Source organism: Lathyrus oleraceus, chromosome 6, assembly GCF_024323335.1.
Source record: "Lathyrus oleraceus cultivar Zhongwan6 chromosome 6, CAAS_Psat_ZW6_1.0, whole genome shotgun sequence".
Lineage (NCBI taxonomy): Eukaryota > Viridiplantae > Streptophyta > Magnoliopsida > Fabales > Fabaceae > Lathyrus > Lathyrus oleraceus.
In genome coordinates, this window is record NC_066584.1 from 110,101,261 (window position 1) to 110,115,485 (window position 14,225).

The 14,225-nt window shown below is 32.6% G+C and overlaps 1 protein-coding gene across 1 annotated transcript; it reads left to right on the plus strand.

Moving 5' to 3' along the window:
• The first annotated feature begins 9,803 nt into the window (after positions 1-9,803).
• On the plus strand, positions 9,804-11,335 carry LOC127098332 (uncharacterized). The gene is made up of 2 exons (XM_051036892.1): positions 9,804-10,001; positions 10,949-11,335. The coding sequence occupies exons 1-2, from the start codon at positions 9,804-9,806 to the stop codon at positions 11,333-11,335; spliced, it is 585 nt and encodes a 194-aa protein (XP_050892849.1).
• Positions 11,336-14,225: the final 2,890 nt, after the last annotated feature.

Below are 14,225 nucleotides of genomic sequence, written 5' to 3' on the forward strand. Positions count from 1 at the left end.
GCGCCAAAAACATGATGACTTCTCAGCAAGTGTATCGATAATGCTGCAGTAATAAAAAGATCGAACCCACAAGGACCGTGTTCGAACAAGTCAACAATTATGCAATGTAAAAGAAAAATAATAAATTGCAGGGGATGGGGGGCTCGGGTTCTTAAATGGAAAACAAATGACGAGTTTAAACAGAAGTAATAAAGACAGTTACGTTATGCATTAGAATCCCATTATCCTCTCTTGTTAATATATGATGCCTTATATGAATGGTCTTATCCTTGTGATCTCACAGTGAATTAACAAAACCGTTATAGTGAGTCCCCCATAAAATAACTCACTAACATTACTCGTAGCTTTCTATCCCTAGTCCACCAGCGTAAGCAAGGTTGGGTGATTTATAAAACATTAATTCCATATGCCACTACTCGGGGTCTCCTATCCCTATTCAACCAGCGTAAGTAGAACAATTGCCCTAGGTCTAACACATAAGCTAAGGGTCTGCAATCCCTATGTGTCCAATATCATATTAACAGAGCATCTCAAATAAAAAGCATTAAGAATAAGCAACAACTGAATAAAATTACAATTCAAAGGATTCATACAAAGTCAAACCAACATATAATGCCAACAAGATTGAATAAGGTTCATCATCACACAACCTAACCTAGAGGAGCTTTACCTACTCATAATGAAAATTATAATACCAATTGAATAAATAAGAATATCATATGGATTCCCTTGAAGGAGTGGCCTCAAATGGCTTCAAATGCTCTCAAAATCACCCTTTGATGCCATAAAATCGTGCTTCTATGGAAAGAATTTGTAACCCTTGCGAAACTGCTGAAAATCCCCTTGAAGAGCACTCAGAACGGGTTAGAACGCATCAGAAAAAGCCCCAAAAAACACCCATGATGCACATCATATAAATATCGCGCATGCAATGCAACCTTTTCAACTCTATCGCGCACATGATGGCGCGCGTGATTATTCTAGTAGCTGCATCAAAATTCACCTTTTTTCACTAGAATTCTCACTAAGTCCCATTCTTCCATACTTGGTTATTTTTCACTCATTCTTAGGTCTTTCTTTTTCATTTTGGCTCATCTTTCGCTCGTTTTATGCCGATTCTTTTCCTAATTATATACAATGATGGACTGTCATCAATGAACATCAAAGAGCTCATGATAGTCAGGTCTCCACTTTGAAGGGGAATTTTCGGGAGTCTCTTTATCTAACTTTGAAGAATGTGTATGGATTACAGAACTAGATCCTTTCAAGGCTGCTCATGAAGAGGATTTGGTGGACAACCGGTACGTGACGTCTCGGAGAGAGGAAGCTTTATTTTTTTCTCCTTTTCCTTTTCCTCTTTCTCCAATGTTGGCTAGGATTTGGTGATCACTACAAACATCCTCTAATGATGGCACTCAAAAAACTTATTTTGACTTTTATTTATTGAATTTCATTTTGCATAAACTAAATAAGATATTTTTATAAAAAATGAGAGAATATAAATCAATAAATAATAACTTTTAAGATTTAAAAGAAATAAAAATTACTTCCTCCGCATCTAATTATAAGACTTATTTTTCATATATACTTTGCGCGCGCGCGTGTATATATATATATATATATATATATATATATATATATATATATATATATATATATATATATATATATATATATATATATATATATATATATATATATATATATATATATATATATATATATATATATATATATATATATATATCTTTATGCTCGGGGCATTTACTTAGAAATGTGTGCTTGGTATATTTTATTTATTCTTAATGGTTGTCTGGTTCTTCTTATCTTTTACTAGTCTCTACGCCTCAGATTAATTAGCATGTTCTTATTGCGTCAAGACTTGCTATGTGTTCCTGCAATTTTGAATTTGTTTGCCTTGAGTGGGTTATTGATATTTGGCGTGTTCATTGAACTTTATAGTCCAAATTCAAGTTTTTTTGTTACTAGCTTCGATTGGGAAGAGTAAGTGTCATTCTTCAGCATTGATAGGAACCGTCCCTAGCCAAAGGTATGGTTCATGTCCTTGCCCTCAGAGTTGATCTGGTTCGAGGTGGACGTCTCCATGCTCCACTGCCTATGCTCTCGGAGTGGCTAGTTCCTAAGAAGGGGTACGCCAACTATTCTTGAAGTGTGATCACCAAGTGTGGAATATTCCTTAGAAGAGCGATTTATGCCATCCTAAAGGGGATTACAAGATCCTTTGTAGTCACAATGTCTCATAGTTAACAGATTAATTATTGAAATTATGCAAAAACTTTACAGAATACTTAACTCGTTGAGAAAGTCACAATGATAGTATATTTTATTTCTTCTTTACTTATCCCTCGGTTGAGGTGCAGTCGGTGGACGTGGTTTTCCTTTTCGTATATTTGGTAGATGCTCTTGTCCACCACCGGTACTATTCATGTAACTTTGATCGATAGGTAATGTGGGACGACCGTCGTCTTCGTATTCGTTACTCATTCATGATCATATAGACTTTAATGTATCTAGAGACCATTCTAGGTTATCTCTTATGAAAGGATGATGACTTCTTGACAAGTGTACCAATAGTGTCGCAGTAATAAAATATTGAATCCACAAGGAATTATTTTTAACAAAACAAAAAGTGTGCAATGCGTAGAGAGTAGTAAAGGGGGGAGGGTCATGTTTGGAAATCGAGAATAGAGTAAAGTTTTCGACATAATTACGAAAGCGGTCAGGTTGTGTATAGAATCCCATATTTCTCTATTGTTGATGTTTGATGCCTTACATGAATGATCTTATCACTATAATCCCACGAAGAGTTAACAAAGTCGCTATAATCAATCTCTTGTGATATAACTCACTAATCACTACTCGGAGTTTCCTATCCCTAGTTAACTAGCGTAAGTAGGATTAAGCGATGCAACAACGCATTAATTCACTAGCCACTACTCGAGGTTTTCTATCCCTAGTCAACCATCGTAAGCATGTAACTGCCCTAGGTCCAACACATAGACTAATGTTCAGTATTCCCTATATTCCCAAAACCATATTAAATGACTATGTCACATAAAAAGCATTATGGACAAGAAGCAATTGAATAGAATTATAGATCAAAGTATTCATGCAAAGTCAAATCAACATGTGAACCAACAATATTGAAACAGGTTCATCAAACACAACCTAACCTAGAGGAGTTTAGCTACTCATAATTCAAAATACAATACCAAAATAATTAAGAAGAATGAAATATGAATTCCCTTGAAGGATTGGCCTCCAATGGCTCCAAATGCTCTTAAAATGACCCTTGATGCTGTAAAAATTGTACTTGCTCTCCAAAATTTGTAACCCTTGAAAAGTGCAGAAAATACCCTTAAAAACCATTCAGAATGGACTAGAATACGTCAGGAAAGCCCGGAAAAAAGGACCATCATGCCCGTGATAACCTGTGTCGCTCGTGTTGCAGCCTTTATATCCCTATCGCGCACACAATGTTGTATGTGATTATTCCAGTGGTTGTTCTAGGAAAGTCCAATTTCTTCACACTTAGCTATTTTTTCCTCATTATTTGGTCTTTCTTCTTCAATTTTGCTCCTCTTTAACTATTTTTGATCAGTTTCTTCGACCAAATTCATGCAATGATGGACTGTCATCAACGGTCAGTTGAGTAATACGTCTTTTTTGTTCATTTATTTTGAGGCAGACATTGTTCTCCCAGAAACAGTCATCGACTGGAGGATTAGACTTCTTGAGAGCTTGTCCACTAAGTCCCTATCCAGCTAATATGGATCGAGCCTAGTTATATTATCTCCCAATGAGTTGGTGAAGCCGAGCTTTTAACTTCATAAGGCGGACGAGCGGATACATCTTGGATGATGTTTCCCTTCAAAGTTATCAAAAACCTAAGACACCTTCTGCTGACCCATTCTTTATTGACGAGGGTGTGATCTTTGTTACTATGTGAGGTTAAGCTATAGAGTTATATAAAGTCAATTGATCTCTATTATCGTATGTATTTAGATTTTATTGTCGAAGATTTAATTGCTTGACTATTCTGGAACAAAAGTTATCACGGGGAATCCACCATCTTCGAGGTATCTCGTAGCTGTTTTGCCAGTGATGGAGATTATTGAAACCACTAGTAGCTCCGCACTTGAGATTGTTAGTATCTTCTCATCTCTCGAGTATCCTAGTACACCTCGATATTCGTTTCTTGACTCCTTATCACCCTATCATTCAAAAGAGGTATTGTGATGGCAAATCGCCACTAAGTTTTATGATGATGTGGATCTTAGTGGCAATAATCAAATACAATGGAATAGAATCAAAATACCTACAATTCACGTTATATCAATGTGTAGTGTAATACATGACGATAATCACTATAACCTGTGGTAACTCTATGTTCAGTACTCTGTTTACTCCATCTTAATCCAAGAATCCTGGCACCATGCGATCTTCGCTTATCGCTCAAAGATTACTCGCTGCATGGAGTAAGTACTCCAGTAGCAGATCTATGTTGAAAGTTATTATGGTAAAAATCTCATCAATGGTGGATAGTTTAGGCACTGCAAAATTGTAAGGTTGATTGAGGATCTTCGGCATCATATCCAAGGTGACTGTCTCCATTTCTCGACGATTATGGTAAGGTTCCGATTTTCGATCTAAGACAATCTATTAGTGGATATTTTGCGAAAATTAGGAGTCAATTTCCACATACTGCACCATTGTTCCATTTTGGAACCATAATTAGGTGTAATTGATAGTGAGAAATCTTGAGTCAGTTGTGCTAATCTCATATACGGTAGCGCGTGGAGGGGGGCTGCAAAGTTAGCACTCCAACGACCAAGTCACTTCATAATTCAATATGTGTGTGGTAAAATGTAAAGATTTGAAAATGTACCTTGAATTTCTCGTGTGATGACTTTTATACCTTGAGTTATTTGGAGTGCATTTAGCATTGGCTTTTGAGCCTTTGGGATGGCAGAACAAATAATTTTAATTATTTTTCTAATGAACATTTAATGGAGGGCTGCAAAGTTAACATTCTAACACTTAAGTCGGTTCAGAATTCAAGATAAGGGTTATAAAAACTAAAGATCCAAATATACTTTGAATTTAGTGTGTGATGACTTTTATACCTTGAGTTATTTGGAGCGCATTGAGCATTGACTTTTGACGAGATAAAACAAATAATTTTAATACTTTTTCTAATTGAAATTTAATTTATACTGTTTTGCACGACTTTTATTTTAATATTTTTAATTTATATTATAAAGATAATTTTGTAAAAATATTAGTTTTTCATATATATATATATATATATATATATATATATATATATATATATATATATATATATATATATATATATTTAAAAAAATTATATAAATTTGTGTAGGTTGGTTAATTTGGTACAAATAGAGTAATGTTTATAAATTTCATGAAAAAGTTATCTCTTGGGGTGATATTATAAGCTGTTTTACAGATTTAAGAAAAAGTGATTTTTTAAAAATTATATATATTTTTAAAATTGTTAAAATCATTTTAATTTATTTTAATTTTTACATCATTAACATAAATATATATTATTAAGTAAAATAACATGATAAATTCAATAACTTTTTAAAAAGATATAACTCCAAAATGATTTTTATAAAAAAATATTAATAAAAATTTAAATTTAAATTTAATTAATTTTTAAAACTTTTGATGCTAAAAAAGTAATAGTAAAATGATGAAATAATTCAAGTAATATTTTATCAAAAAATTATGTAAACTAATTTGTTTATTTGAACTTTGAAAAAGTCATAGTCGACTTGCTAACAAAGATAGAGAATGGTGTGTGGAGTTTCGGGTACCCTCACTTGCTAGCTGAGAGGGTGTAGTCACTTATGGAAGAGACGAAGAAGAAGGATGAAACACTGACATCTACTCAAACGATGCTATCTAAAATCGAGGCAACTATTGCTGCATGGAATCATGCATTGGACTCGTCATGCAAGATGGTAAAGAAGTTAGAGGTGTCTTTGAGCGAGGCTCGAGAATGCTGGAAGAAGACTAACGATGACCTTTAGGAGACGTGTCTTGAAAACTTTGAGTTATCTAAAAAGTATGCAAATTCGAAGAAAGATAGTTTCTCCATTCTACAAGTTTCTTTTGAAAATGCCTTACAACAGATGTAGTTTTTTAATCCTACAATTCACATTTCATGAGAGAATATGCGTCCTGACCAAGAGAGGGGGAAAGTGAAACCACTCATCATCGGGGACGAGTCAAACTCGAAGTTTCTTAGATTTTTTAACAATTAGAGATGTTCTTACCCGAAGTAGTATTTGTTGTAGAATAAATAAATTTCCATGGTTGGGGCTTTATAACACGTTTCTTATTTTATTTACTTGCCATTGTTTCTACATGTTATGATGTTTCTTTAGTTCCTCGGATTCACCTCTTTGGGAATTGGGTGGTGTCTGAGGTCGTGATCAAAAGTTTAATTACGAAGTTTCCTTATGTCATGAGTTTGCTTCTCCGGGAACTGGCTAGAATTTGAGGTTGTGATCAAAAGTTTAATAGCATGTCTATATGGAACATGCCTGACCAAAGGTATTCTCTTATTCCCTTTTCCCATGTTAAGACTTAGTTCGAGGCTGGCGTAGCAGGGACTAACCTCATGCGCTATCAAAAGGCTAGGTACGAAGATGGAGGTGAACCCTTGATCACCGCCTCAATTCATGGTTTATGGTCTTTAACCATGTGACTTTTGGTGTGGGGTTTTGATTGCTTTAGTCGTATGCCTATGGCACTTTCGACATCACCCATGAGTCGTGCATATCCTTTGTGATCATACGAAATAAAATTAGGGGAAAACATTTTCATTCTTATTGAAAAATACATTACACTGTAATGTGAAGTGTGTTTTACACATATGGAAAAAGAAACTTAACCAAGCAATTATGTCGTCGCTTATTGGTCTCTAGGTGCGCTAGTGTGGCATACTGTGGCCACCTTCACTCTTCATTCAGATCTGTCCCTTGCACTTATCAAATTAGAATGCTTCATGATATGCCTTTTGAGGACATTGGTCTCTTCATTTGGAATTTTGATCACCATTTCTCTTAATTGCATATTGAGGTTTTATGGTTTTTAAACCTGACTTCCTTAAAGTCGGTGTTTTCATTTTATTACCAACTTTTCTCTCTTGATGTGTTCAAGGGAGTGCATGATGAAGAAATGGCTCAAGGTCCTCGATATGCATCTTCCTGACGATGCTTAGAGTCTTTCTCGATCACCGGACTATATTCAGAGTTCCCTGCTTCTTATATCTTCTCTCCTTCTTTGGCTATGAGATATTCCTCATAATTAATATTAATATAAGGTTGGGCCATATACAACATGTCATTTAAGCTATAGGCTCCCTCAAGCACTTACTTTTTACGGAACATGCAATCCGACCTCAATCCCTTTTTCAATATCCAACATTTTAGATTGTCTTCTGTTCCCACAACTTCTACCTCTACATTTGTGAAGTAGTAAATATACTCCCACAAGGTTTTCTTCTTTTTCTGCTAGATTTTGTTGAGCACAACTATGGTGGTGGGTTTCCGCATTCACGTCGTGAATTGGGTGGTAAAAGAGTCACATAAACCCTTATAGGGTCTCTAAGATATATCATGGTGGCTCCCTTAAGGGTTTATATGAACAACTTTCATTTTACGGCTCCTCGACCGTGATAATAGTGCATCATGGCATCTATATGCTCAATAAGTTCGCCTGGATCTCCCGTTCAGTCATAACTCTCCAACTTCGAGGGATTTTCAAGAGGTATATGGATCCTACCGTCGAGGACCCGTCTTGATTACAGATTTCTCTTTCGATTACGAGCTTGTTCTTCAATGCCTTGTCACTTATCCCTTTGAGATTGGTGAGATGGAGATCGATGATAACGACGGTCACCCGATGTTGTGTGGCTCTTGCCTATTCCTCTAGAACCATGAGGCAAAGTCTGGTGTCCTAGATGTTGATTGTTTGAGGAACTAAATTTTGCGATGTTGGAACCAGATGAGAAGTAACTAAGATGGGAGCATCTTCAATTGGAGTAAGAAGTAGAGCCTCACTCACCAGATCTACAGTGTTGGTTGTGGCACCGGTGGTACGTGAGTTAGTCAAGCGAATGACTCTCGATGTCGTCATGATAACAAGAACTAGATTGAAGATTAGTATGAGGAAGATATCAATTTTTTAAGAGAGAAAAGATCAATAATATGAAAGAGAAAAGATCATTGATCTAGAATCACAGTGAAGAGAGGGTGGTTTTTTGTGGAAATTAGATGGAATCCTAAGTAGATTCTTAGAGACCGCACCATTGTTGTGTACAGGAACCAACAATAGTTGGCTTTCGAATGAAACAAAGTTCTGAAGCGGTGAAGTGAATTTCCGTTAACACGCAACGGGGATGGACCTGTAAGGTTAGCATTCCAACGCCAAAGTCAATGAATGAGTGAGAAAGTAGTTTGAGTGTGTGAATGAGAGAATATCTAAATATCACGGGTTGTGCTTTATTCAGCGTGAGTGGTTAAACCCGTCTCTATGCGATTTAGCCCCTCATGCGGATTCTCTGTAATTGCCAACAGTGGAAAACATGATAGAGGTTGGAATCGGGTGTCCTTGTCTGGGGTGAGGTTTCACCTGTACCGTGCATCCTTCCTTACAATGCTTACCATTGAGCCTTTCTTTATGTTCTTGTCTGGGTCGAGGTCTCAACTTTTCTGAACTAGAACATATTGATTTTTCTCGATTTGATATGGCTCTTCAGTTTATTATGTTTTGTATGGTCCACTTACAAATTGATATTACCTACAAAATCTTTAAATTATATTAAAGTTTAAATTTAAAATTAAATGTTTATTTTGTATCGATAAGTTTCACTTATCAATGATCTTATTAAAGGCATGTATGACACTAAATATAGACATATTTCGTTTCTAAATTTGAATTCTTAATACTTACTCTCTCTCTGTTCCAAATTAAATGACATATTTAAATATTTCACATAAATTAAAAAAAAAAATATATCAATTTTACGATATCATCATTATTAATTAGTGGTGTATTATAATAATTATAAATATTATATGAGAGAATAGTAAATTGAGAGTGATTAAAACAGTATTAACTGAAAGTATAATTGGAAGAAGAAAATAAAAAATATATTGAAAACTGAAAAAAAAAACAGTTATTTTAAAATAAATAATTTGTTAAAATACGACATTTATTTTTTTTGGAAGGAAAGAGTATATTTTAAATTTTAATCGGATCCAATTTCTTTGATGATTAAAGGTTTATTATAATTTTGAATGACACTTTCTTAAGCTACCATTTCATAAGTTCAAATATATAAAATAAATACATTCTAAATCTTTCCATTTTAACTTTAAAAGCATAAGTTGAAATTTTCTTTTTAAAATATAAAAAAAAAATAGGCATCCAATTTGATTACCTGTAAAATAAAATAAAATAAAAAATTACTATTTGTTCACGGGAATTGAAAAAAAGAAGAAACACGCTAGTCCCCCTTCATTTACTTGTACATGTCAATAATCACTAAGATACTCGATAGGCCATTAGTTTGTTTTCAAAATTATATTTATTTATTCTTTAAATTAAAATAAGAGTAATTTAAAATGTTCACATGTTGGTTCTTTATGTTTCATTAAATCAATTTCTTCTTCTTCTTTCTCCTTCCCTTTTTCATAAAAAGGTCTCTATTGACTCACCTTAATTGATTCTTTGTACACAAGATGAAGGGTGTTGTTAGGTTTGAGACTTCACCAATACTCTCCAAACGTGAAGTGAATTGGAGTGAACGTTTTTCAAGTGTTGATACTAGTGAAAGTGTTGTTGCTCCTACATGCAAATGTGGCAAAAAGTGCATCTTATTAATTTCAAAGACATCTAAGAACCCTAATACACAAATCTTTAGGTGCCCCTATTTTAAGGTGAATATTCACTTGTTTTCAATATTTCTCAAATTAGATGTGAATCATACTTGTTGTTTAATATTTTTTTAGGTTAAATATAAAACAAATATAAAAAAAATAAAACTGATATATTTATTAAGGGTGACAAAACGGCATGTCCGTTCCGTTGAGACTAATTATACAAAAGCGAAAAAAATGGAGTGGAACGAAACAGTTATAGTTGAGAATGCGTGTTTAAAATATTGGTCTGTTTAGAAAATAATTAGGGTAGGACGGGGGCGGATCTCCGAAGATTGTATCTTTTAAGTTAAAAATAAAAAAATGTTAATATCCACGTAAAAACCCGCAAAAAAATAAGTGAGTCAGAACGGACACATTAGATGATGATGATCTAAAATTTTGATCATCTCAAAAAAATGTGAGGACAAGGACATTGTCCAATAAATCAAGTCCATTTTGTCACTTCTAATATTTATAAATTCGATGTGATAACTCGAGTGTTATAATAAGTTAAAGAGTATAAATTGTTTGTTTGTTTAGTCTAATATTCGATCTCTAAATATATGTTTAGTTATTAACGTACGTAAATCTCTGACAAAAATATTTATATGTGTTTAATGAGTGTTCTAAATTACTCTTTAAATATTTAAAAATATAAGATTTTTTTGAAATATTTGTATTTAATATATCAAAAATTAAAATAACTAATTTATATAAAAAATATTTTCCTTATTTAATATTCTTAAATAATATTTTTGAAATACTTGTTAGTACGTATGATCCTTTTATACATTATAAATCAACTATTTATGATATATTTATAAGAATTCAAGACAAAAATATTTTTAGAAAAACTAAAACTAAAATATTATATTTGCAAATAGTATATAACATATTAATTTTTTTATGTGGGTTGCAATTTTAAATTAGAATTTGAATGTGTTAATTTTGGTTAATTTTTACAGCAACACAATAGACCACATTGTAACTACTTCATGCAGAAGGATAAATTTATTGAGTCACAAACTACAATGGTTGGGTTGCAATCAAAAGCTCCAATGGTTGAGTTGCTTGAAGCTAAGATTAATCAAATGGAAAAAGATGTGAAAGATATGAAGATTAAGATAGAGAATGATATAGAAGCTAAAATTATTCAATTGGGGAGAGATATAGAAGTTAAAATTAATCAATTTGAGAGGGATATAGAAATGGCTAAAACTCAAATAATTGAAATGCAAGTGAGAATGGAAGAAGGGAAAAATTGGAAACGATGTGTAAAAGCTGTAGGGGTTGTGATTGTGATTTGGTTATATCCTTTTGTGTTTGGCAGTAGAAAAAGATTGTGTAAGTAATCGATTATTTAAACTTAGGTGGTTTGTGCATTTTTTGGGGGTGTAATGTTGCTTTTGGTTGTGTAATAAAACGTGTTAATTTTGTTCTTAAAATTTAGTACAATTGATGATATTAATATTGTTAAGTTGAATATTTTATTTATGTTTGAATCTAAATTGTCGTAAATAAGTATGCGTTTTAGGAAGGTGTTTGTCATTTTGTCTTTAGAGAAAAATATATGTTAGTTTTGATGATTGAATTATATTTAAATTTGTTTTTTTTTATGAATGGATTGTTCTTTTTCTTGTTTTGCACTAATTTTTTAGTTGATTTTTTAAAAAAAATGTATTGATAAATGAAAAGAGAAAAGAAACAAATAATGAGGATGGAGTCAATGTATCTAACACATAAAATTAGTAAAATCGATGATCAGTTAGATTAAAATGATATTTAAAATAATTATCTAATCACAACGGGGTAAAGTAGTCTATACCACTTGTCATGATCCATAAAATGTTCCGCGTAAGGCAATTTTTCTCTGTATAAATATTCCCTTTAATGAGAGATTTTTAATCTAAATGAATAAAGAATGTGCACACTATTTCTCCTGTCAATAACTTCTAAGAAACTAACTTTTCATTGAAGAAAGCTTGAATTACAATTGAATAATCACTCTCTAACCATACGTGGTTTTGTCCCTTTGTATTTGCATGGTAGATGACTAACTTACCATCATACATTTGAGCTTTAATAGAGGTGGTTAATTCTACCTTAGTATAAAAAACTTCAAGAAAAGTTTCACAATAATCTTTGAATATGTGATCACATGTTGAGGCTTCCAAATTTCCTCTCCAAGATCCATTATATTGCACTTGATCCAACCAAGATGAGGTATAATCCAATTTATTTGAATAAACTTTTGTGTTCTTTGATGCGTTCCTTTTATGTTAAATATTTTAATAATTGTAAACTCCAATATCAAAGAGTAGATATGCCCTTTGAAAAAAGGTGAGTAAAGAAAAATCAACTTTTTAATATGCCTTGATTCTAATAGTATTTCTTAGATGCCAAGTTTTTCAAATAATTAGAATAGTTAGTGTTAGATGAAAATCATTAACCTGTGTACTCCAACTTTTATCCACAATGTTAAAAATGTTGTTTATGCATGTTATGTTTAATCTCATGGAAATTATTCCTTCCATCTAATTCCAAATTTGCAAGTGAAGGAGCATTGAGCAAAGAGACTATCCACATCTTTTATATGATTTTGAAACAATGAACATGGAGATACTAACTACACACCTCTCTTGGTCAAATTGTCATCCGTTACAATTACATTATAAAGCAAACTCCAACTAGCAAGGGACTTAGCTAGTGAAACATGCTTCTTCTAGGTTTTCTTTGACAACTGATAATTTGGAAGATGAAAGTTGAAGCAATCATAGATATATTTAAATGTTAGAACTCCATTGATTGTGTTGGACTATATTACTCTGTCTTCCTCCATATAATTATAGTGCACCTGCACTTCCAATATATCCTTTGCAATTTTAGATGCATAGTCTTGTAGCATGGTAGGAATGTTCCAATTAGGCAATATATTACTGACATATGAGAATTTTAGATATTGTAGATTATTTTGGGAGAATCAGGTGTACATCTTTAGTCTTATAAGGTAGCCATTTATCTGCCCATAAACTAATCTTTCAGCCATTCCCAATTTTCCAACATGTATGATTCTTGATATATGCCAAACTGGGCTAAATTCCATGCCAGGATAAGGATGAGATACACTGCTTTATTGGTATTTTATTCCTAAAGTATTTATTCTTCATAGTTTATGCCCACTAATTTGATGAAGTGAACAATTATCAAGCATGATATAGGCATTCGAATTTTTTAATGAGACTTATGTCTCGTATTCCTAAACCACCTGTTATAACAAGAGTGTAAGCCCTACTTCATTTAACTATTATCATCTTTCTGTCATCAATGTTTCTAGACCATACGATGTTTTTATGCAATTATCTAGTTTGTTGATGAGTGAAGCATGTTACTCATGGGCTTTAATGTTGTAAAGTAGTATTCTAAGGATCATAGAGTTAACAAGTTAAATTATTACCATCATACATAAGATTGTGGATTTATGTGTTTGCATGTATGAAGCTAATTATCATGATGGTATTGACTGTCTTGATATTTTGATGATTCAAACATTGATGCTTATTAAATTCGGTGGTGATATCTTTCCAAATCTCTAAAGATGGTGATTAAGTTAAAGATATCTCAAGCATCATCAAGTAGAAGTGTCAAAGTTCTAGTAAAGTGCTTACATGATCAGTGTAACTGGCAAAGAAACTTAAAATTTCAGAGTTGTGAAATAGAGGAAGTATGAAAGCTAGCATGGTCATGCCTGTTAGAGTGACCAAATTCTTGTGAAAATAGGAGAGTAATTCCTAATATACTAAGGCATCTGGCACACATACACAAACAGACACACACAACCTTTAAGGAACCTCTCTTTATTTTCTAAAATAACCTAAAAACCTTTTTAAGGACTATATAATTGAAAACAACGTCATCATCATCATCATCGTCATCATCAAGAACAACAAAAAATGGAATCGTTAAATATTAAATATCAATAACAACAACTACAACAAAGAAATCAATAGAATCTTTAAACATTACATCTCAAAAAAAAAGTTAACAAAATCAATAGAATCATTAAAATTAAATCTCAACAAAAACAACATTAAAATTTTTACTCGATACAACAACAAAGAACATTGTTAATTTACATCCATGCTTTCCTAACTAACATTAAACAATTTTAACAAGAAATTATAAGAGAAGAGATTACCTTCAGGAACTAACCTTGAAACATTTTTCTGCTCTTGCAATTTATCA